The 25,994-nt window shown below is 32.2% G+C and overlaps 1 protein-coding gene across 11 annotated transcripts in view; it reads right to left on the bottom strand.

Moving 5' to 3' along the window:
* Positions 1–25,994, bottom strand: part of Cask (peripheral plasma membrane protein CASK) — a 182,200-nt gene that overhangs the window by 89,381 nt on the left and 66,825 nt on the right. The window contains exon 1 of one of the 11 annotated variants that reach the window (XM_072892972.1): positions 20,947–22,320. The exons of the other annotated variants lie outside the window; for them this stretch is intronic. Within the exon in view, the coding sequence (XP_072749073.1) occupies positions 20,947–21,723 (777 nt within the window). The 5' untranslated portion in view covers positions 21,724–22,320. Of the gene's footprint in view, positions 1–20,946; positions 22,321–25,994 lie in introns of those variants that run through there. 11 annotated transcript variants of the gene reach the window in all.

Here is a 25,994-nt window from a genome sequence, read left to right as displayed (position 1 = left end):
TATTGAAGAATATATGAAAAAATCTTAATACAAGTCTTTGAAGGGTTTAAAACAGCTCATGAAAAATTACAAATTCTTCTGTTACTATCAAGTATCAATCAAATTCTTTTTCGAATTTTACAATGAACTTTAATCTCTACAATCATTTCCGGTTCGTTTAATATTTAATTAAAAAAGAATAATAAAGTATAAATTTCACTAATATTTATTTTTGTGAGATATTAACATTAAAACATTTATTATTCTTTTTATTGATTTTGCTTTTTTTCTTTTATTATGTATCAGATATGTAACTATAAGGATTGACAGATAAAAGTTTTTTAAGTTTTAACACGTACGAACGAGTCTCACGTGTTTTAGACAATTTTTCCAATTTCCTTTATGTCACGATGCCAAAACTATGTCACGTGAAAATAGAACGAGCGAGCAAGTAGTATTTTTTTTATATACTCAAGAGATTGTCTTTAAAATTTTTAGCTAAGCTTTATGTAATGCGATAACTTTGTAAAATTGTCAGTAATTATAGTAAATATATTCATACATATTTTGTAATAAACTAGATAGTACAATGCTACTTTTTAGTTTTTAAAATTGTTGTTGAGTAATCGTAAATGTTCAATAATATTAAAACTAACAGAACACTTTTTTTTATGATTTTATCATAAAAATAACTAATTTACTAAGATTTCATGATTCTTCATTTAATAATAATAAAAAAGAAATTAAAAAACCTATTGACACAAATGACTTCCATAAAATTGTTTATTCCTATATTAGGAATGCCGTTATTTATTAATGTTTTCCTCTAACATATATATATTGATATATCTTCTAATATTCCTAATCTTTTAATAAAAAATATTGCAGCATTGCAACTTATGCAGTATTGCATATGTTAACAATTATTTATATAATTTTATCAAGCTGGCAACATTTTTCATAATAAACTACATTTAAAATTATACTGAATAAGTCTTTGTTTCATCGTGAGAATGTCTCTGTTATAATAGAAAACAGTCGTTGAATTGTGCATGAAAATTTGGATCGAAAGTAAAGGAACTGCCCACGCAATTCCCAAAACGACACGATTTCATAGATGCTGCAGTACGTAGAATTTGTCATCAATCTACACTGCACATTACTAATCCAAGCGTGGGAGGCATGTGACACTTTCTAACGAAATCGATCTAATCTCCACATTCCACAAACTGAATTTGCTATTTGAACGATTTTCAGTTATCAATTTTGGAGTATGTTTAAAGTTTCGTAGATTAAAGAGATAATCTTTTTAAGTATTCATAATTTGTTTTTATAAAATTAAATATTTTCCAACGTAATATATATATATATATATATATAGATATGTCACAAAATTTAACGATATTTGAATTTTCAGAACAAAATTACAAGACTGCAAAGTTGTATATCACGCACATAATAAAACACACATTATATATCTCAAATTTAATAAATTTCTTACTGCACATATGTACACGGTAAAAAACATTTTGCATTTTTATTGAAATTTTCTTGTGTACAAATTTTTGTATTAAATTTTTAACATACTCTTATGTTAATGTAACATACTGTCGTTATGTTATTTTAACTTTTCTGCATTGAGTTAATATTCACCGTTTCTAAGAATTAAAACAACACAATTAACAAGTAAATCTTACACTAATTCACATTTTTGTGTAAATTTTTTACATATTATTTGTATTATTTGTTTACATACTTGCCTTCTGTTAAATTAACATTAAAATAAGAGTAAATAAATTGGGACACGAGAAATGTGTTGAATTTAACCGTGTACGACTATGTAATATTCCAATTACATTTTTATATACTTGTATATTCAAAATGTTTAACCGTGTAACTGTAATCACGAGATTATGATAGTTTTCCTCGTATCCATAATTATATAAGCTATATAAAATTTTATTTAACTCCTAAATTTAATACTCTCAGGTACGCAAAATTTGTGTCCCTAAAGTTTCAGGCGGATGAAATTAACTAGGAAATAATCTGCGATAACACAAACGACGCGCGTCGTTGTCACTAGTGCTTTTAATTAGGAATCACGTCTTTGAAACGACTTCTTAGAGCAAAATTTATAAAATTTGTAAAATAAATATGTACACACGGAGCTGCAACTCATTTTCTATCTTCCATCGTATGCTAATTTCGTAAACGATGTATAAGATAATTGAATTGCTCTAAATAAAATTATTCAGACTGTAGTCATGTGAAGCTATGCAGAAAAGTCAAAATCCAAAATCGAATTACTAAATCGAAGCAGTCTATCAAGCTTTCTAATGGATGGCTTTGATGTTACCAAGATTGCCTTGACACGAGATAGACGCGAGACACCAAGATTACCAAATTATGCACTATCCGATCTTGGAGAATTGTGCGAGCATTGGAGCAAATTATGCAACTATCATCTTATCTACATCGTATACCGGCATATGTATTCATGGGCAGGGCGCACACAGACTACATACTGCAAGTGGTTAGTCAAACGTATCGCAATCGCTCATTATAACACGCATAATAAAGTTCAAAATTGATGCAAATTGTTATTACTTGTTATTTATAATTTATAACCATTTAGTGCACTAATTATTTTTCAGAGTACAAACCTTTTGACACTTTCGCGAGTAAAAACTTCTCTCTTTTGTTCTACGCAAAAATGTTGAAACACAATTACAGCGATATATGTATGTAATTACTGCAAAAAAATAAACGAAAAATTCAGTATAGAAAAAAAAAACTAAATTAGAGAAATGACCGAAAATATTAACATGATTTAACTATAACTTCCTAACTTGTTCACATGTAAAAGTTGAAAAAATAAACGTAAAAAATGTATAAAATAGATACAAACAAAAATGTTGATCAACTAAGAGAATGAAAAAAATAAAGACAAAGTGTTAGATATTATTATTTAAACGATATCTTTATACTAGATCTTGATACTATTTTTACATTAACTATTGTATAATAGTTTTTCTCTGAAAATATAAAGCTAAAAAACTATACATTCTTTGAAAAATTTTTCTTTATTTTTAATTTTGATAAAAAAAAGATTTAAATAACTTTTAGAATAGTGCAACAAAAATATGACACTTAAAGACAAATATTTTAATGATGAATGCTTTTTAAACTTATCCAATACTGGAAAACATTCGCAGTTTGATAGAATTATTTCATCTCGGAAATAAATTTAGTTTTCCAACTTCAGGAAACGGGAGATGGCTACTCTAGAATTCATCGAGTGTATTGAAGCAGGTGACTACAGAATTCTAATATAACAATATAACAATCTTAACTTATCTCGACTATGAATGAAAGTGCTACAATAATTTCACCTTTTTGAAATTAAATAAATAAGTATATGTATATGATAACTGTATATGAATAAATATATTATACGTACAATTACACATGACGATTTTCTCTACATTTTTATTTTTTATTATAAAAATATAAATTCTTATTAAAATCGTTACTAAATATTATTTAATAAAAGAAAATCAACATTATTTCGAAATGCATTAAAAATCAATGCACTCAATCCATCTAAAAAATATAAAGCATAATAAGTACCAATATAAAGCATAATAAGTACCAATATAAAGCATAATAAGTAACCTGAATTCGATATATTCATGTAAAAGAAAATTAAGCTCATAAGTTTCTGTCTTATAAGTCTTCAAGTTATGTCAAAGTGTATAGATAAAAAACTTTATTCTTTCGATAAAATTCTAAAAATATCATGCACTCTATTTTTTAGTATTAAAACGTAACTTCTTTTTATATTGCGGTATATTGAAAAATCGATATTTTTTTTATATAGAAGCTTATTCATCTTACCAAAAGAAATAAAAAGGTTCTAGGATCTCATACGTTTTGTCGAAAGTTACATATTCTTATTACAATATATATTAAAGTTTATAGTACATGTGTGTAAAGCTGGAGTTTCACTTTGTAAAAACTCATTATTGTTGAGAATTCTAGCTTTATTTTTAATAATTCTAGAATTCTTGATAGATTAAATAAATTTTTCTGGCTATTAAACTTAAAAAATGACTCAGGGGACAAACTGAGACGCCAAGATCTCGCCGAGTCTCATTTTGTCCTCTAATAATTTTTTAAGCATTTCTCGCCATACTTTAAGCGCTTGAGAGAGTTTTAACAATAATTTTACAAAAAGCTCTACGTAAAATTATTATAAGAATAATAATTAAACAAATTAGATCGCACGAGACGCCAAATATATACATACAGTAAGTAATGAGGTGAGACGTTAGTCTCTAATATTTCGATAATGCTATCAACTTTAATGTTTCGTATTATTCTGTAATCACTTTTAATTTGTAGCAAGAATTTCTAGTCTATGCGTAAAAATTATTTATTAAACAAATATTAAATCGCCCAAGACACCGGATAACAATCTCACTTAATAAGACGAAATCTTATTTATCATAAATCTCATTTAAAGGCGATAGAGCTATCGAAATACGTGAGACTATCGTCTCACCTCGATACTTATATGTTGAACGATCTAATTTATTTAATAAATATTCTTATAATTTTTACAGCATAAAACTCTCTGTGGAAATTAAAAATAATAATATAGATTGACACAAAATCTGATTTAAAATCTATAGAATTACCGACATACTTATCTTATCTCACAATCAGTAGTTCGGTACTTATACACATTTGACGTCTGAGGTAATCTAATTTGTTTAATAATTAACATTCTGATTTTGTTGAATAATTATTCTAATAATTTTTACGCATACAACTTTTTGTAAAATTCTCAAGCACTTAAAATCTGGCAAGAAATACTAAAAAATCGTTGAAGGATAAAATGAGACGTGGCATAAACTTGGTGTCCCATCAGTTTCTCTCAAATAATTTCTTTTTGATTTAATGGTCCCAACAGTTTATTTAATCTTAAAAACTCTACAGAATTATTAAAAGTAAAGCTAAAATTCTCAACAATAAATTCCACGAAGTGAGCCGCCAGCTTCACATCAAATATTCAAATGAAATTGCACGAAATACGCTATTATCGCGGTGAAAAAAAATAATGCCACGAATAAGACGTAACAAATTACCTCGTGATTGCTCCGATAAAATCCGATATCACTTCAGATCTGCTCATCCTCTTCTAATTGTTTATTGATGCATCTTCGAAAGCATTCACAAAACTCGCGCTTAATTACAGTTATGAATATACTTCTTGAATATGACAACGCGTGATATTTTCCACGACGCTCCCGATAATAATCACCTAAATTCTTCAAAACGCATTTTACTTTTTATTTCATACCAGTATACAAAAATGATTGGCCGTCTTTTAATTCGGTACTCCCGATACTCATTTATGCGTAAAATTTACTCTTTCGAAATTCACTCGTTTGAAATCCGCCTTATGCAATTACGATAAATTATTTCTCGCCTACGAGTATCGAAAGACGTAAATCGCGATCGCGCAAATTAATAAGTAGACGTACTAACAATAAGAGAATCGCCAAATCGGTACTTCCGACACTCGTTTCGCGCACGAAATTCACTTTTTCGATTGATAAAAGGACGCGAAACATACAAGACACAGAAAATGATAAGCAGGTAAGAAGAGTGAACGTCCCTCCAAGCTACTCGCCGACAGTGTTACCACAAATTGACCCTGAGAACGAATAGGACAATGATGTGGACGCTCATCTCTTCTACATGCTCAATAACCTGCTCCGGTAAGTAGCTTCTCTTCTAGAGAAAAATTTGAAGCATAAGAAACGTAGATAAGAAAGCGAGGTTTCAACGACAAACTAAATAATTTCTAGAATTATGTATTATAGTTGGACATTATATGTATACAAATATTGTTTGATTCTATCGCTTCGTTTGAAATTGATCAAATTTGTAAAAGCCTTGTTAGAATCTTACATTCTTATTTTTATTTATGACGCGAAAATCTTTTTGTTTACTATACTTTCTTTCGACGACGCATTTCGTGTGTCCTTCTTCATATTTATCTGCCTTCGTGTAAATGTATGTATCAGTCACATCGTGTTAGATATTAATTATCACATATAGTTCGATATAAAACTCAAGATAGAATTCTGTTTACAATTTTATGACCTACATGTATAAGACCTAGTTTCTCTCTCTTTTTCGATTAATATACGTATATACACATACACACACAATGTATATACCCTCTCTAATATATATATATATATATATATATATATATTAAATAAAATATACATATATGTATATTATTAAAAGAAGAAAGAAAGAAACAAAAGGAAGAAGAAATATAGAAATACGTAGATAAAATTGTAAATAGAATTCTATCTTGAGTTTTGTATCAAATTATATATGTGCATTATAAAAATTATCTATTGCAATACGACAAACACAATTACGCGAAGATAGATAAATAAATAAGTATAAATCCGAAAGATAGAAAGAGCAGTAAAGACAAAAAATCTTCGTGTCATAAACAAAGATAACAAAATGAGGCTCGAGCAACGCTCTTGCAATCTCGATTAATTTACATGACGAAGCGATAGAATTAAACTATATATGTATACATATAATAATGCATACAAAACTACACAATATAATTCTAGAAATGATTTAGTTCGTCGCTCAAACCTCTCTTTCTTATCTGAGTTTCTTACACTTCAGCTTGATTTTTTCCTAGAAAAGACGCGCTCAATTATTTCCTAGAATAGACAGGCTTGCTAACGTAATCAGTGCCGTGTATGTGGAGGAGATTGCTCTCGTGTTACACTAAGTTATGTATCGTGTACGTGTCACACGTATACGGTAAGTAGTTGGGTGCACGAGATCCTTTCCACACGCTACAGAGGTCAGTGTCGGCGAGCGACGAAGAGTTCAGCGAAACATTCTCTCTGGCCTTACCTATCTTCCGACCAAACCGGCCTATCGTTGCGTTCTATGTAAAGCGCTACGTAAGCTAGACCGATCAATCAGAACGAAGATTTCGTTATCTGCTCGCTCGATTTGAAATTGCTCGGCTGCTTGGCGTCAGTCCGCAGTTCGAACATAGTCGTTATTTTTCATCGCTCCGATCACCTTGGTTTATTCGTCTTATGTTGCTCGCGTCTTTTTATCAGTCGAAAGAGTAAATTTCGTGCGCGAATTCACTCGAGTGTCGAGAGTGTCAAATTAATTATGGATAATTATCTCACTGTCAGTAGGTCAATAGTCTGCGTGAGCGTGATTTACGTTATTCGATATTCGTAGGCGATCCTGAGATAATTTCGGGAGTGCCGAATTAAAACATGAACCATCGTTTCTGTGTATCAGTCCGATCGCGCCGAGGATTTTAAGCAATTAATATCGACAGTGTCGTGTAAAATGTCGCGTGAGTGTTTTGTGAGTACTTTCGAAGATGCAGCAAAAAAAGATTAGAGATGGAGCAGGCCTCGAATGGCATTGGGCTTTATCGGAGCAATTATAAGGTAATTTATCACATATTATTATATATCGCATAATCATACATCGCATAAAGTATTTCGTGCAATTTGGATGTGTGTAAAGTTGGCGTCTCACTTCATGAAAATTCCTTAATTGTTGGGAATCGTGGCATTATTTTTAATAGTCTTATAAAGTTTTTAATAGATTGAGTAAATAATTTTAGCCATAAAATAAAAAAAAAATGACTCGAGAGACGCGTAACGTCCCACTTTGTCCTCCAATGATTTTTTTAGTATTTCTTGTCAGATTTTAAGTGCTTGAGAGTTCTACAATAATTCTACAAAAAGTTTTATATGTAAAAATTATTATAATATTAAACAATAAATTATATCGTCCGAAGCGCCGTACGTATAAGTACCGAGCTAGTGAGAAAAGACGTTGACAGGTCGATGGTTCTATCGACTTTAAATGAGATTTTATGTATGCACACGTCTAGCATCTTCGATAATCTAATTTGTTTAATTAATATTCTAATAATTTTTATACGCATAAAACTTTTTGCAGGATTATTGCAGAACTCTCAAGCGCTTAAAATCTGGTGAGAATGCTAAAACTAAAAATATCGTCGGAAGACAAAGCGAGACGCAGGTGTGAACTTGGCGTCTGAGTTTATCCCAAGGCTTTTTTTTTGCTTTAAAGACCAGAACTATATATTTAATCTATCAAGAATTTTAGAACTATTAAAAATAAGACCAAAACTCTCTACAATAAATGTATTTTCACGAAATGAGATACAATTTTAAAAATTAGTTTTTTACACGTGTGATATTTTATAATCAAGTTGAGGACAACACATATTTTGACATTTTTATAAGAGACTTTTACTAAGAATTTATAATTTCTCTCATCAATTTTTCTCGTCAAAATATCCTATTTTTGGGTTGCGATCTATTATTAGAAGGAAAATTTAATCAGTTGCAACACACTTATGCTGCTAGTCTTATTGCAACTATTATAACTAAACTGCTGACTATTACCAAAATTTAGTATTGCACCCTGTTGAAATGCGACATGTCTCGCCAAATCTGGGTTAATACCAAGCAACGAGCTCAATACCGAACTTTATTAATTTCGAGGAATGCCATTTTATCGTCGAGCAGTATTGCAGTATGTCATGATTAACGATTTTCTGTCAATTTCATCAATAGTCTCCGTCGATAAAGAAACGGTACGTAGCACAAAATCTTTGGGCTTATCGTTTTAAACAATTAACAAGAATAATGTGCGCTGCTCAATCGATTTGCGTAGTCAACGGTAGACTTCGATAGCCTGAATTATAGGTATGCGCCACGCATTTTGCCGTGCCGGGGGAAACAAACATACATGCCGTCTGTGAAATATGCACATGACAGTGCAGCTGGGCGCAGGTTTAATTGCATTGTCCCGCGTGAGTATTGTATCTTTAAACCGACAGAGGCCGAAAGCCTTTCAAGGACAATGATATTTCGTGCACGACCGCAACCGGTTCTGCACAAACGAGGAGATTCTGGCGTGTCCTTGTACTTTGCTTAATCTTCCGGAATCTCGTTAATCCCGAGTATTTTAATTAGAATGAGGAGCGATTATATAGCATCGAGTCGGTTGAAATTTCTGCCGAATAATTTACCTTCGACTGCGGTATACCAGAAATGTATTTTAAGTACATGATGTTGCAACGGAAGCACAACTATAAAACGATATAATCAAAACATTTATCATAAAAAAGAAGAGAGACTAAAAGAGAGAGAAAGAGAGAGAGAAATAAAGAGTAATGTCAAATATTTTAATTTTCATCAAAATAAATAATGAATTAATATTGAAAGACATAACATGTGTTTATATATATATTATTTAGTTTTTAAAAACCATAATTATATAATAATTTAATAAGATTTGTGTCAATTTTAAATTATTTGATTTTGCAGCTCTGATTATAATTTTAAAAATTCAATTATATACAAACCTGAATTTGTATTCAATATTAATTCATTACTAATTTTATCGAGAAAATTATAATATTTGACACACATCACTCTTTTGTTTCTCTTATTTTGTCATGATAAACGCTTTGATTATCATGCCATAGTTTACATTCTGCTTCCGTTGCAACATTATGTACTTAAAATAATTACTGCATTATAAAGGAAGAAAGAGAGAAAAATACATGTGTGACGTAATATGAAATTATGTATAATATACTCAAAATATTATAATGTATTATAATTTATAATTATAGTTATTAATGATATTAATCAGCTTTACATTTCCTTAATATACATAGGAAATGCATATTAAAAAAAGCAGAATCAAAATAAGTTGCCATTTTCGGAAATAAATTTGCTTAGAAGAAATAAATTGTATCGAGGAAAATAGACAAATATAGAGAAAATCCTATTTTTAAAGAGAAGGATATATGTCATTGTCATTAACCTAGCTATCTCTATCTTATCAGACCCTTTCCTAGTTAATTTCTCTCAGACACTTGACGCTAACGCAAACACTTTATATTCTCTCAAAATCCGGGAAACCTATAATTCTTCTTTTATTCGTTCTAATTAAATAGTTTAATTATTTAATTAAAATGGATATAAAAAGAATTGTAGATTTTTGGAAAAAAACATTCAAACTTTAATAAATCTGTTTGTACATTTCGAATAAATTTAAAGTGGCAATTGTTTAATAATTGCTATTTTAAAGTGACTTAAAAGCACAAACAAATTTATCACTTTTGTTTCACATATGCCAATTTCAAATGCTATCAAACTAGGTCACATATATACTGGTTTTTTTATATATATAGATTATTATAATCGGTTTAATTGAAAGAAACGATGCATATATTTGCATATGACTTTTTATACACACGTGACAGTCCAAATATAATTTTGATATCACAAATAGAGTTTTAGATGTAGTTATCTATTATATGTTTTTCGAAAATCTAAATGCATGAATCGACAATGTGTCTAAAAATTAAATATTAATGAGAAATTGTTAATTTTTATCTGTTTGTTTGGAAAATTCAATTGTTTATAAATATATCACTATTTGTTTTTAAAAATAAAATCGGTATATAAAATGTCATAGCAACGTCATATCGCTATCGTCCGCTCCCGTCAATTAAGCCATATTCAATATCGGTTTGTGATGGCATCTATATCGTTAATGATCCCCAAGGCTAATAATGACTACCCCTGATATCGATTAATCATTTGGCGACGAACAGAGATTAGAAAATCGAATATTCCTGTACAAAAACTTGATGGCTTGAATTATCACGCACAATCTGCTCAATAAATTGAGTAAATTAACGATAGAATATCTCAAAAAGAACCAAGGCTAATTTGCACGCTGATCTCATTACTGATACAAAAGAATTCAACGTCAAGTAAAAAAAATTGTTTGATACGTTAAAAAGGTAGAATACAACTTTTGATATAAAAGTAGAATTTTTAATTTTATCTTTCGAGCTTTTTATCTTTCTCATCTAATGCGTTACCGCAAATTTTATGAAATTTAATGTTCTAGTTAAAAAAAAAATAATAAAAAAAAAAAATAATAAAAAAAAGATCTCTCTTTTTATAAGTATGTTATATCACATTGACCAAAAATAAAATCTTTTACATAATTATATCATATAATTATATCACATAATGTTAATTGTGAAATTATCGAGTAAATATTTCACTATTTATGTGAGAATAATTCATATAATCAAAGCGTGCTAATCTAAATCTAATGTAGATTTAAATTGAAACTGAAATCCTTTGCGTCTTATGTTAGTACGCGTATTCTACACTGTGATACTTTGTGCCACGCCTCTCGACGTTACAAAGATAAAAGGAACCAGACGCCCTATTCAGTTCAATATACATGATTAAATATTTACCAAAAAGTAATGAGACTCCGAGGTATCACAGCGGAAATTGTGAAGTAATAGTCAATGAAATAGTAAAAAGGCAAACAGTTCCACTATACTCGCAAGCTTTTCACGTGATAATTTACGGTCAAACACATGTACCTACTCTAACGTAAAAGGGTCGAAATAACGGAAAAGCAAAAAAAAAAAAAAAAGGGGATGGTGCGAAACATATACACTATGAAGTCGAGTGGTTCGAGAGGATTCGCTTTCGCTCTGTATGATGCTAATGTATTCTATTGAAAGCGACCGCGAAGAGACTAGTAATGTCTACAACAACCACTCGTTTTGAATAATGAATGATGATCGTCGTTGCCATCATCGATTTGCTATCGGCCACCACAGTCAAATTGTTCCGGCCGCGTTATTTAAAATGCTAAAGACGCGCGGCCAGGCCGGACAAGCGGCGAATTTGCGTGCAGGATGCGAGATTTATGCATCTGGGTGGCGTCATAAATCTCTGGCGGGAAATGAAAAGCGTCGCATCGCCACCGAGATATCCGTCTGAGAATTGAAATGGTTGCGAGAAGCGTTGCAATCCTTTCAATCTGACAATGAAAGTGATGACTGTGTATGATACTACACGAATCATTTATATTATACGTTATCATCTCCCACATTGCGCCGACTATCAAAGATGACGAAAATCTGCATAATACTTGTATACATATTTTTACGTACATGCTTGGTTTCTGTTAAATGATGATAATTTTTTAATACGATTGCGATGGCGTAATTTATCTGAATTTTCAAGATGCGTCAAGTCTTTGAATGGAATAACGTCGCTTTGTTCGTCTGCGATTAAGATGAACGCGTTTATTATTGTAGGCACATGCACGATGCGAGTTATCGGCATTATAAGGCCTATGGAACGCGTCATCGCGCGGTTTCACAATGTTACTGCGTTATAAACGCGAAGGCTGCTTTTCTCCATTGTCGCGAATAGAAAATGCGTTGCAGTCATTCACGTGTGTACTACGCGATGTAGAACTGTAGAAATATAAATTTCGCGGTTTCTACTAGTGTAATAATACTTTAACATGTGCGAGTTATTTTTTTGATCATCTATATGATGCACGTAAATTTACGTGTTTCCATCAAAATGTCATGTAAGTCGTCGAATATAGCGTGGGCCTTGACGCATCGACGGTTATGTCTATGTGATACTCATTCTTCTATGCAGAATGCATTCAGAATACAATTGCAACACGGACTATAAATAAAGATATTTTGTTATATTTTTTATCCAAAAGCCTAAGACATTTTTAATCACTCGCAAATCAAACATTTTAATGTACATAGGTACAAGTATCACAGAATACTCCATATGCATATAGTTTCTCTTTAAAAAAAAGATATTCTTCCATAAATCTTCCACACAGAGATTAAATGAACTAAAGTACAGTATGAAAAGTTGACTAAAAACAGTCCTTCATAATAAAGAAAGAATGGAAGCAAAAAGAGGGATAAAACTAAAGTTCCTATAAGATAACTGCCATTTGCATCCTTAATACTTTGACTTATGGAATTATCGATCACGGCATTCATATTTTTCGCAGACGTCGTTAAATTGATTTCCACAACGTAGCTTTTTATAGCCCGCACTTGCGGTGTAGAATGTATGGCATGAAAAAAAAGAAAACACCATTTAAGATATATATTGATTATGGAAATACAGCTTTCGGATCTCTGACAAACGAGACCACCGGTGCGGTAGACGCATTAAGCAGATTGTGCATTCTCGAGGGGCGGTTACGGTAGAAATAGAAGGAAGTACGCGAGTAACGGTGGAAATCACCATAATTGTGCAGTCGTTGCATCGAGCATTGCAACTTACGTCACACTGTAGAAATATAACGATACTTAACCCCGACGCTTCCTTCCTCTTCCGCGATATGCAAAGATGATTTCAGAATTATTATACATGCACATACATATGATCAAATTTTTATTTCCTTGAAAAATATAATAGAGTCGTCTACTGAAAATATCCTGTCAGAATATGTTCGTTATATCGTCGTTATACCGTCGTTATAACAGCAAAATGCAATAAAAGCAGTCTTAAGTTGACAGCTTTCTTAACTAAATTTAAATATTAATTTCTTCTTTTGAAAACAAATAAACAATAAAAGCTTCATTGATAAAACAAAAAAAAGATAAAAGTAGGTTTAAGAAGTGAAATGTAGATGTACGTGCGTATATCTATCTCCTATAAATACAATTCTCGAAAATTCGTACAAAATAGTGCAAAACTCTTGTTTTTTATTTTTACAAATTTTCAAAAATTGCATTTCGACGAGATATATGTACGTATAATCGCATTTCGCTCCCATAAGTCTACATATTTTTACTGTTTCTTCTTTTGACTTTTATTTTTCTAATACATAGCATTTACTTAATTTTTTAACTTGATTTTCCTTATACCATTGCAACGATTAAGAGTCATTAGAACAAACAATTTTCTGTTTTTCGAATAAAATCTCTTAAATAAATCTTTTATAGAGTTAAATTTCTGATTATTGTTTATTATAAAAGTTACAATATGTATAAAACCTGTATATGAATGTTCATAGATCTGCTCATTTTTCAAACTCAGAGAAAAATAGAATTGTCTATTTTTCACTTCAATATTCTACGATTTATTGTTAATAAGAATGTTTGAATTATATCTTTAAAAAAAACAACTCTTCTAAATTGCTAGAAATATCAAGATTACTTTAATACAATATTAAACATCGTTAATAGATAATTCGTTTATTACACGAATGATTTTTATTCTATATTAATATTATATTTTTATTATATAGACAAAAAATAAAGAATAAGACAAATACATTTTTTATATCAAATGTACCGTAGAAACACAAATCGAAGATTGTAAAATGTACGAATTTTTCGCCGGAAAATGGCGAAAATACTTTACGCAAAATAGCGAACGTAGACAGGGGTGCGTTTATCTGAGAAGAACCATTCATGCGTACACAGTGCCGTAACAAATGGAGGAAGAGACGGCAACTAAATTACCATCTAAAAAATTCTTCCTGTACCTTTTCTCTCATACCATGCCGTAAACAATCTTTCTTGATACGACTTCATTTACTCGTGAGCTGCATCGAACTTCGAAGGATATTCTATTGTTCAATGGAACATTGTCCGGTGTGTGCGGAAACAGTTAGTTCGTTTAGACAATAATTAGTCCTCAAGGGAAAACGGCGATAGACGAAGGCGAGTGCTTAATTGCTGCCCTCGGTACCCGACTGTGGAAATAGGTGCTCTACTTGTTAGTGCCATAACGAGAAAGTGAGATAGAGGGAAAAGGTAGAACCTCATTGACCTTACACGTTTACTAACTTTGTCCAATCCCTTCGCGCCCTAGTGTGCGTTTACATAATGAACGAGATTACAATTTAGCAAGAGTGGGCAGAACACGTCCAAAAAGTGATTAGCCAACGTATGGGAGTCAGTTTAAATAAATTGATGTGTAATTGGAATAACTTTTCTCCTTATATATACACGTATGTAAAATGCGATAAATACATATAAAATTGTTAGAAGAAAGAAAATGTGTTATGACAATTAGTCTATAATTCCCATGATGAAAAAATTTTTTAATAAATGCGATTTTTCTATAATTGATAGAACCTTAAGAATAAAACAATTTAGAAAAGTCAAAATAGATTTTGTTCATGTTCTTACGCATAATTCAAAGCGTTAGAAGTTACAAACAGTTATTTACCAAATAAAAAGATTTAAATTTTCAGGAAAAATGTTAAATCTACTATTTCATTGAAGAATTATACGTTGTACTCCATGCAACGTATATGTAGTAACATATATGCATTGTATAAAAATACAGTTTCAAAATTTTCACATACACATATGTACATATAATATATATATATATATATATATATATATATATATATATATATATATACATATATATATACATATATATATATATATATATATATATCATATAATACATTTTTATAGTATTTATTTGCTAACACAAGGAGACTTTATTATTTCAGATGTATCAAATGTACGAGAGAAGAGTAACATGCTACTGCAAATGTGAATATCTTATGCGGGAGGTTGCGTATAAAACAAAATTTGTAAGTAACTCAGAAAATATATCTTAAACAGTCATATTACATCTTAATGTGCTTGAAGTAACAATACTTTATTCATGTGTTTGTATGAATCTGTAAGAAATTACGTCTGATAATTGATAATTGATACGTCAATAATCGCGGAAAATATGGATTTATGACATATGTCAAATGAAATTTTCTGTCGCAAACTGTTTTTCGAAATCGGTGCAGTGTCATACATTCCAAGTTTTCGAAATAACCATTCGAAATTTCAATACGTGAAAAGTTTTTGGCGTGGGAGACTGAATATACGAACAGATCACTTCTTATCCCACAGTTGTGACGAGAAGAGAAAAGTTTCGGAAACAGAAAAGCATTATTGAAACATCGGCAAGTAATATCTGTAAGTTGATACTTTTGGCCATGTGCGAAGAAAATTCGCGGGTGAAATCGCGAATATTTTCGTTTCATGCTTTATCGAGGTCGTCATTTTGTGCTTGCGAATCCGACAAACTTTCATGGAGCACACGATACATATTTAAAGTGATCTCGAATATATTCGGAGAATAATGCGAGGACGTTCCAGCGTATAATACGTCCAAAGATTTCCTCGTGATACCGGCAAAGTATACTCGAGAGTATAACGACGAATGCTTATACATAAATGAAAGTCTACCATCGATCAAAGCATCTAAAAAATGGTAATTTAAGAACCACAATATACAAAAGTAAACTTCATTCGATATCCGTAGTGCGAATATTTTATAAAAATGCTATTTCATTTCGTTTATTAACAAATCTTGTCAAATTTATATATCAAACGTTTTTTATATAATTATTAGAAGCAATATTACAAAATATAATTTTCAAAAAGTATGTAAAATATAATTTGCAAAAGTAAACATAGGTGTGTTTTATAAGCATTTTTTCTTCTCTTGAATAAACTATACAGACTAAAAGCGTGAAACGGCCAGTCATAAAGGTAACATACTACAAGTAAGATAAATGAAATAGAATGTTGCAAGGTGTAGCATGCTCGTAAATCAAGCAACAATCCCTTGATGGGTCGCCTTTAGTAACCTTTATAATCCTTCTTATGTCTTTTGTCTCCTCATCACTGAAATTTAGTTTTTAATAATATAATCCTTTTCGTGATAATAAATCAAAATAAAAAATATCGCCGTTGGAAGAATGTAAAAAACACAATATTTCGTAATTTTTCTATCTTTATATATCCTATCTGTGTTATAATTAAAGTAATAATTGTGACAGATAAAGATGTGCTTTCACATATACATGTCCTTACGTAACTTTAAAGTATGCAATTGTATCAAGCAAATCTTGTCAGCTAAAATCCTGATTGCGTAAAAGAGATACATTTGAAAACGATAATAAAAAGTAACAGACCGTGTGCTGAAAAATAAAGGTGTCGAACTAGAGATTAAATTCTCTGTTTTATGTAACGCATTCTAATTTTCCGTATTTACCACGCTTTGCATTAACCTGCATAGAGATCAAATAATAGGTCGTGGAATAAATAGCGCAAATGGAGATTGTACGTCGTATTAGTGAAATTGGAACGTGAAATATTATCGCGGTTCGTTGTAATGAAATGTGTTCGAAATGATCGCGGGTTTAAATAGCCGTTCGATGTTATTGATACGGTGACCGCCGCTGTGTATATAGCAAAATTCTCGAACTGTTATTGCTCTATTTATATCACGAGAGAAAGAGTGATGAAAGAAATACAGAACCATAATACCTGTCGCATCAGACGGGGAAAAAATCGACTCTGTCTGGTATCGCCGTTTTTGGTACGGGAGGCACGTAAACCGCATGACATTGTAAAAGTGCCAGACAGTGCGACGACAGTTGTCGGTGTTTGTGTCAACTGCGATGCTTGGAAAAGCGGGAGAAATGGCACAAAGAAAAACGGCGAAACGCGGTGCAGAATATGCTTGATGGTTGGAGGAAGGCTTGATAAATTAGGTTTCTCGCGATTACGATGCCGTTAGGTGACGCTCGTACAATCCGCGAGACTAAAGGATTCCCTAGTTCCCTCTGCCCGTCTCACCGTAGAGCTTGAGAAATTTTCATGCCGTTCTATGTCCTGGGAATTCCTGACGTATCTCATTTGGTTAAAGTACGGTGGTAGAGAATTTGTCATAAATTGTCGTAATTTGTGTATATAAAGGTTGAGAATGTAGATAAGCGTACGTTTTTAATGGAATAATTGATAAGAATCTAGAAATAATTACGTAATAAAGAAGAAAATAATAAGTATAATAACACAATATTTCAATCTAAATAAAAATATCGTTTTTACATCAGAAGACATAACAGAGCTGAAATAGTATCACTTCCTAACTCAAACCATCAATAATGAAGAATTATTGTTTAATTAATAAATATATTACGACACATACGCGCGTATACACAATTGCCCAGGAAGGAGAGTTTTAAATTAATAGAAATTATGGAGAAAAGTTATTTTGCAAAATAATTAGCATTTCATAATAATAATAAAGATGATATAACAACGAGTTAGATAATATATTATTAGTTATTTATTATAATTACAGAAGCTATTATAATATACATAAAGTACACCGAAATTTGTATACCTCTGTATATTGTGAAAGTTTTTAACTAATTTTTCTAATTCTTCACATTATCAAAGGATTAATTACTTATCGCAAGAAAATCTATAGAAATCTTCAATCAAATTCGTAATTTAAAAATAATTATTAACATTGATACATTTATTAAAAATTACTTAATTTAAACAAGTCAAACTAGTAAAAAAAATACTTTTGCAAAGAAATATATTTTATAAAAATATTTTAGGCAGATATTTGTATACACAATGTAATTAGATTATTCAATATTAAATACTTTACACACATATATATATATATATATATATATATATATATATATATATATATATATGTAAAGTATTAAAGGGGACATTGATCTGTGCTGAAATGCATGTATTAGAGCATTTGTGTTAATATCAGATTGATATCATTACACTTAAATGTCTTTTAAATATCTTATTTATCTTAATTTTATATATATATATAAGGTTACAGCTTCATCTGTAAGATATTTAGAAGATATTTAAATGTAACGACATCAATCTGATATTAATACAGATGTCCAAATATATTCATTTCAGCACAGACCAATACTCACCGAAGGAGGCTTACATATTGTGTTCTGAACCATTTCAAATGTTGCAACGTGACGTGAAATGTAATTCAAGATCTATATCCTTCGACCGGTTTAACAAACCGTGTTGCGGTCGTACTCGCAGCTGCGATTTACAGAAGCAATTGCTACAGCTACGTAGAAACCTCATTTACAAATTTATCAAAGGAATAGCTCAGAGATATGAACCTACATCGACCTGCTATTATCTATCTTCTACGCACAAGACAATCGATCCCATATTACTGTTCTGTAGATAATGAGTTTCCATTCACTCATTAATGAATATATTGTTACATTCCAAATCTCAATGAAAAGTTTCAAATACAATAGAAATAGAACTATCATGTAACAAGTTTTTCTATCCAGTACACCTAGATTTTTAGTAAAATATAATTTTAGTATAATATAATTACGTTTATTTGATATTCATAAAAATATAAGAAATCTTAGTGAGCTTTCATTCAATCCATTCATACAAAACTCGGAAACTACAAAAACAGAAACACATTTGGATTCCATTCATACTCCACTGCGGTATTTCAGAACAATGAAATTAATATTTCCCTCTCTCTTTCTCTCTCTCTCTCTTTCTCTACTTGTCTTATGTGAGACTCTTCCAATTAGCTCATAAATAGAGAGAAATTTAATTTAAAAGAGATTACGAGCAATTCTTTTTTATCTCGTACAATTTTAAAAAATATCTAGCTTATATATCAATGACATTAATTTTTTTAATATTGAACACACTGGTTTTTGAAAATGAATGTATCTGTGTAAGCTTTCTACTATATTCTGAATGTGTGTGTGTTTTTTTTGTACGTGTATTGCATTCACCTACAACCTCGATCTAGATGCGACAAATCGTACTTTGTATGATCCAATAGTAGTCTAAACGAGCATGATGCACTTTTTTTAAATAAACACTGTAATACGCAGACGAGCATGATACACTTTTACGTAAAATTTCCGCGGAAAGACCAGTGCGATAATGCGGGAACAAATTTCCGGTTGTCATGTATAATGGAATTAGGTTCACGCGCGATAGCCATCCTCAGTATATTACGACACCAGGATAAAATATAGAGCTGGATTCTCTCCCGTTCTCTCGTTATCATTCGTATACACAAATGAATCCAATTGTTGGCTGAGTTTTTTGTAAACAGCGATAGTCTCGCAAAATTCAGGAATATATGAGAGAGATACCGATCATGTTCGTTCAGTAGCCACTTAATTTGAAGAAAATCTTTCGTATCAAAGTTATTATATATTATCAAAAATGAATTATATAATTTCGAAAACTCATATGACTTGAATTATTTAAGGAATTGGAGCGCATCCGCTTTTAGTATTAAGTATACCTTCTCGCTTTTAGCATTAAGTATAAATCCTCGCATTAAGCTTTAGCATTATGAGACTCATGTTTACTGAAACGCTCTGTAAATTTAGGTTGACAATGAACAGTAAGTAGATTTATCTGAAACTTGTGATATATAATGACTTTAACGGACAACATATGGCGATAAGTGCAGTTGCTCCGGAAAAGATTTTGATAATTTTATATAACATAATTTAACTTTTATATTTGTATGCAAAATATAATCTTATAAAATGCATCAATTTATTTGGAAATTTAGATCTTTATATTTTTGGATAAACACATACTCTTTAAATTTTAGCTTAAAGTGTAACGTTAAGAATAAGCACCCGGAATTCCAGAATTAGCTATCGATTACACTCTTTGTATTTTAAGATAATTCATATTTAAATTCAAAGTAAATAACTCTGAAATATTCTACATATAATAATGGAATATATATAAATATATTAAATTCAATAAATTACTTATATTATTTTTTTTTCTCTCTTTACTGTAAATTAGTTTGTTTTCTATCATTATTAGGCAGAAATTAGTAAGTTACGAAAGTCAGTGAGTCACTATATATTGTGAGTGGTTACTTATTTTCTCTTATGTGTGAATGTGCTACGTGCTCTTCAGAAATTGTTATTAAATTTATCGAAGCGCCGTCTCTGTTCATTATGCAGCCGCACGTGGATCCCGGGGATTATAACATCTACGTCTATCGGTCCGTTTAAATATGCGGAATAAATCGCGCAACCCCCGAGAGAGAAGCAACGAACAATATTATCTTTCTCATCTCACTCGAACAATAGACGACATGTTGCGATGTTGGATGTGCGAATGCGCTTTACCTGCGAATGCGAATGATACTCGGTGCCGGCGCCGTTTGGGAATCTGAATCGGAAGGGGCTGTGCACAGGACAATTGAGGCGAAATGGGCTCTCTGCGGGCAATCTGGGCGGCGGATGAGTGTGCGGGCCAAAAATCACGCAGTCCATCGGCATAGGACGTCCGGGGGCGTGATCGAGAGATCTGCAGGAATAGTTCATGGGCGGTCGCATGGCCGGATGCTCGATCGTTGGTCTACCAGGGTGTTGCGCTTCGTGCTGCCGATGTTCCAGCAGCCGCGATACATGCTCGACCGAACGACAGCCGTGCTCGTGAGGCCTTCCGAAGTGATCGTGTACATAACTGGCGTGATCCTTCAACCGGCAGGGATGCTCGATCGCGCGCATCACACGACGATCCATACCGCTTCCGATAGCACCTGGTGATATCGAAGACGAAGCGACAGGATGATCGACGACCGATCGTGGCTGTTCCGTACGGATTTGCTCCATCGATCTGCTCATTCCTTCCATTGGTCTCATGGATTGATGATGCTCCACGGATGCACGCATCGGATCAGACGGCGGTTGACGTATGACGGAATCGATCGATCTCATCGATTCCATCGATCTCATCGCCTCGGTCGAGCGCATACCGTGCTCAAACGGTCGCATCGGCGAAGGATCGGTAGATCGGCACGGCCTTTCCCAGCATCGTGGTACAGTAGCCGTACCACCGCCTCCGCCACCGCCGCCTCCGTGACCTTGAGGCACCCAACCGCCCGCGTACGGATGATCCATCGCCGTCGCGAGGCGCCGTTAGCGCGCTCGTACTCACGGATCTCGTAGCCACATGGCCCTGTCTGGTGCCATGATTCGTTCTTAGCCGACGTGACGGACTGACGAAATACGTGTCGTCGCCGCCGCCGCGTCGTCGCGCACTGTCACTCGCGAAGGTTGATCCGCGCTGTCGTTGACGCGTCAAGACGCGTCACATTGTGCGCCTTGCGGGGCGCGTTTCGGATCGGCGAACGAGAACGAGCACAGGGGAGAGAAACGAACCGCGGTTCGCGTAATATACAGACGTAGAAAAGAAACACGACCGAGATAGGAGAGCACGCGGACACGAGCCGATATAATCCGAGAACAGGATAGACGTGAGAGGAAAGAACGAGGCCGAGAGACAACGCGAGCACGAGCGAAACGCGAGACAAATATAAAAAAATAAATAAATCGCAAAGAGCGTAATGAAAACGAAACGTCAACTATCCAACGGTTTCGCGAACGAAGAAAAAGTTGGAACGACGGAAAAAGCCGTGTGCGAGTGCGGCAGCGATGGAAAATCGACGCATCGCGATGCCGCGCTCCCCAACACTGAACCTCGCAGCCTCGACTGCCGCGCAGTCCCTCCACGCAAACCAACCAGCCGACCCACTATCCTCGACGGCCACCCACCCGCCACCTAGTCATCCCTCCCACACGCCCTTCTATACCCCGGCATGTCTCATCCGCCAGCATCACCAACCCCTCAACGGCAACGCGGCTCTCCTTCATCCCTCTGGACCGCAATGTTCACCCACCGCCTCCGGTTCAACTCTCTCCTCCCCGTTCTACCGACTTTCTTCTCCGAACTCAGCCTCAATTCCCCCTTTCTTCCCTTTTCCATGAGGTGCCGCTCCTTCTCTGTGATCTCCCACTCTTGCTTTTCATCCTTTACCTCTCACTGTCTCTCAGGTCTTCCTTCTTGCCATAAACAACTATCGAATTCGACGATTATCGTCTCTTTTTCTTCCCTTGTTTCAAACTACTCGTCTTCTGCGTCACGACGTATCCTTTCACTATTTCTTTCCAATAGCAGTTTTTCTTAATTTTTTTCCCCGTCTTATCTCAATGGTATTTTTTCATCATCCTAAAAGCCAAGTTAAAATAAATTGAGAAATTTACCGAAAGCTCGAAGTATTCATCTAGAATAGGAGAGATTGATGTGCATGATTGGAGACCGAATATCGGGGACTAGTATGCGTCCCCATACGTCGAAGGCGCGTGAATGAAAAACGATCGATCGATTCCTCCACGGATAGGTGGCTCTCCTGACGCTACGTCTCTCATTCCCGTATATAGTATCCCCAATTCCCGTGTCGTTTGAACAAATGCTCTTACAACTACTAATTATACTATGTACTTAAGCTTTCACGTCACGGTGCAACTCTCGTGTTTCTCCTTTAGTCTTTAATTTAAATTAATGACAAACATCGTTGGGTTGTGATGCCGATACAATATATTTAAGCGAAACATGTAAGAAGAAAAGTCCAAAAAAGTCATCGTCGGCCATAATTGTATTGACAGTAAAGATATAAATAATTTATAAATTTCTAGGAAGCTTAATACAAAATTTAACTTGAATTCGAGATCGCATGATCCCGATGTGAATAATATATAAAAATCGGGTGTTTCTGCGTGATTGAGTGATATTTCTGAGAATCAATAAAAACTATGTTAACAAATATTTTACAAATATATACAAGAGAAATTCATGTGTGTGCGTGCACATTCTGATCGAGATATATTAAGTAACTTACAAAGAGTATCCTTCACTTAGTCGGCTTCTATCGCCGCAATATTTTTAAAATAACAAACTCGTTGGCTAATTTAAAGATGATTTTTCCTACCAAAGATCTCGAAAGAGATTATCATTTGTAACATTTGCTATCGTATATATATATTTATAGTTTATGTGTAATTAAACCTCAAATAAAAAGTAATAAATAAAAATTATATTTTTAAAAATTAATTATCAAATTTTCGAAAACTGTGCACAATGATATAAAAGTGAGGGATTCTCTATAACAATTATTTTCGGATTTGGAAATAATAATATTTTCAAAATTCGGAGCAAATGAAAAAGAGAAATATCGAAAATTTATTGTAATAAAAAGAGTAATATTTGTATAGAATGACAGTGCTCTTTCATTCAAACTGATATTTGGCAGAATAAAGTTAAGTTAAATCGGACAATCCTTTTTCCACAATGCAATCAATATGCAACAGGGTTTTTAGATTGTACTCGACACAAATTAGCGCGCCTCTTGTTAAACTTCTATGATTGAATAGCTATCCTTGTAAAAATATTCTATCTATATTAATACAATTCAACTACGCACAATAAAAAAGGTTCTATCAATGTTCATACAATATTTCGATATTTCGATATTTCGGTTATCAGATTATCACTTGTGCCAATAATAAATTAAACATTTGTAAAATAGTATCCAATTTCTACGTATAGTAACTTAATATCAAAATGAAATGGAAATTTCTGTTTACGAATTAAATCTTGAATATGTTGAACATAACGAAATCTGATTTGATAGTTATTTGGTAATTATATATATATATATATATTTTTTTTAAGTATCTTTCTTTACATATAATACACATATAAAAATGTAATTATTCAAATATTTAGTATTAAAAACAAAGTATTAGTCGATAAAAAAAGAAATTATGGATATATCGATAGAGAATTTATTTAAGAGAATAATACTTGATATCTATCATATTTCTACTATTTAATTGAGCGCTACACAATAAAGTTTGCGTGAATCACACTTTTTTAAAACAAAATGCAAGTCGAGTTTCTAGCTGCAAGCTAAACAGGTATTTGCCATTACATCCTGCATTCTGAATAATTCATCGCTTGACACCAGTGGAGTAACCCTTAAATGTATTCTGTTACCATTTGGTAACGATGCTAATTTCCTACGCACAGGGTGCATTCAGGATCGGAGCGGTTTTGGTAACTGTCTGATTCTAAAGATATTTGTTATGACATTGTTCGAAACATACGTAGTTTGAAGAATGTCGTACACACGCACACACACAATTACTTCTTTAAATTATTTTATAAATATATTGTATAAATCACAATCCTTAATAAACGTTAGCGCAATAAATTTTTTCTATTCATTGAGAAATATCAAATCCAAAGTTTATTAAAAATTCATTTGAAACGGAGTTGATAATAATTTCTGCATGGTCACGTTTACGTTTCCCAGCGAAAACATGACACGCTAACCTACATTCGAAGGTTGACCTATATCTCGATATAGCAAATCAAAAAAACGTTACGTCGCAAAGTCTTCCGCATTCTGATTTTAAATTCAAGACAATATTTCATTATTTCATAAAAATTTGTAATTATTTAATTATTAAAATAATTATAATCTCTTCACGATAAATTTTGCAACAAAATGAAATAAAAATTTTATTTTTTTCTAGTCAATATAAAATATATGATCAAAGTAAAATGTCTATTGTTTAGATTGTCATTGTATAATTTTGTGACCTTCCATTAACTGCAATGCGCACGCGAAATAAATTATTGAAAAGATTCAATGATCAACATTGACGTATTGAACAGAAATTGCGAAATTTACTGATGGCGCATATCATTAATATATATTTATATATGGCACATTATAATAAATCGCATTAAACATAGATAAATACACATAAAGTGGATTTACACTAATCAATAACGCTCTATTAATGTTTAAAAGAATCTATGAAAAATTCATTATAGCCTATTTAAACGATTAAATCAACCAATGATTTTGACGATACTATATGACGATATTATATGTATAATTATAAATATCTTGCATAATTAATATTTGATAAATTAATCATATCTCAGAGCCAATTCTTTATTAATTTATCCCGATAATCCCATTGTATTTTCTAAAAGATTCTGTTACTAATTGCAATCAAGTATGTTACTCTTAAAATGTCCTTGTTCCATTTGCGAGATCTTGGTGTAATTTGCGGAATGGAGATGCTTGCCAAAGTTTAGTCTTATCTTTTATAAAATTTATGTTCTCTACGAGAAAAAGAGAAGATAATATGCAAAGAATATATAGAGAAGATTGACGCTGAATTATATATAATATAAAAATATTTTGTATAAATCGAGTTATCGTTGTTATATAAAATCATTTTTTGTTTTTGTCTTTTTTACATCTTAAATATATTGCAATTTATAATATATGCGTAACATTTAAAAAAATCTACAT

The sequence above is a fragment of the Anoplolepis gracilipes genome, chromosome 5 (genome assembly GCF_047496725.1).
Source record: "Anoplolepis gracilipes chromosome 5, ASM4749672v1, whole genome shotgun sequence".
NCBI classification, from domain to species: Eukaryota; Metazoa; Arthropoda; class Insecta; order Hymenoptera; family Formicidae; genus Anoplolepis; species Anoplolepis gracilipes.
The sequence above is the reverse complement of the archived record's forward strand: the minus strand, read 5'-3'. Positions and strand labels throughout refer to the sequence as shown.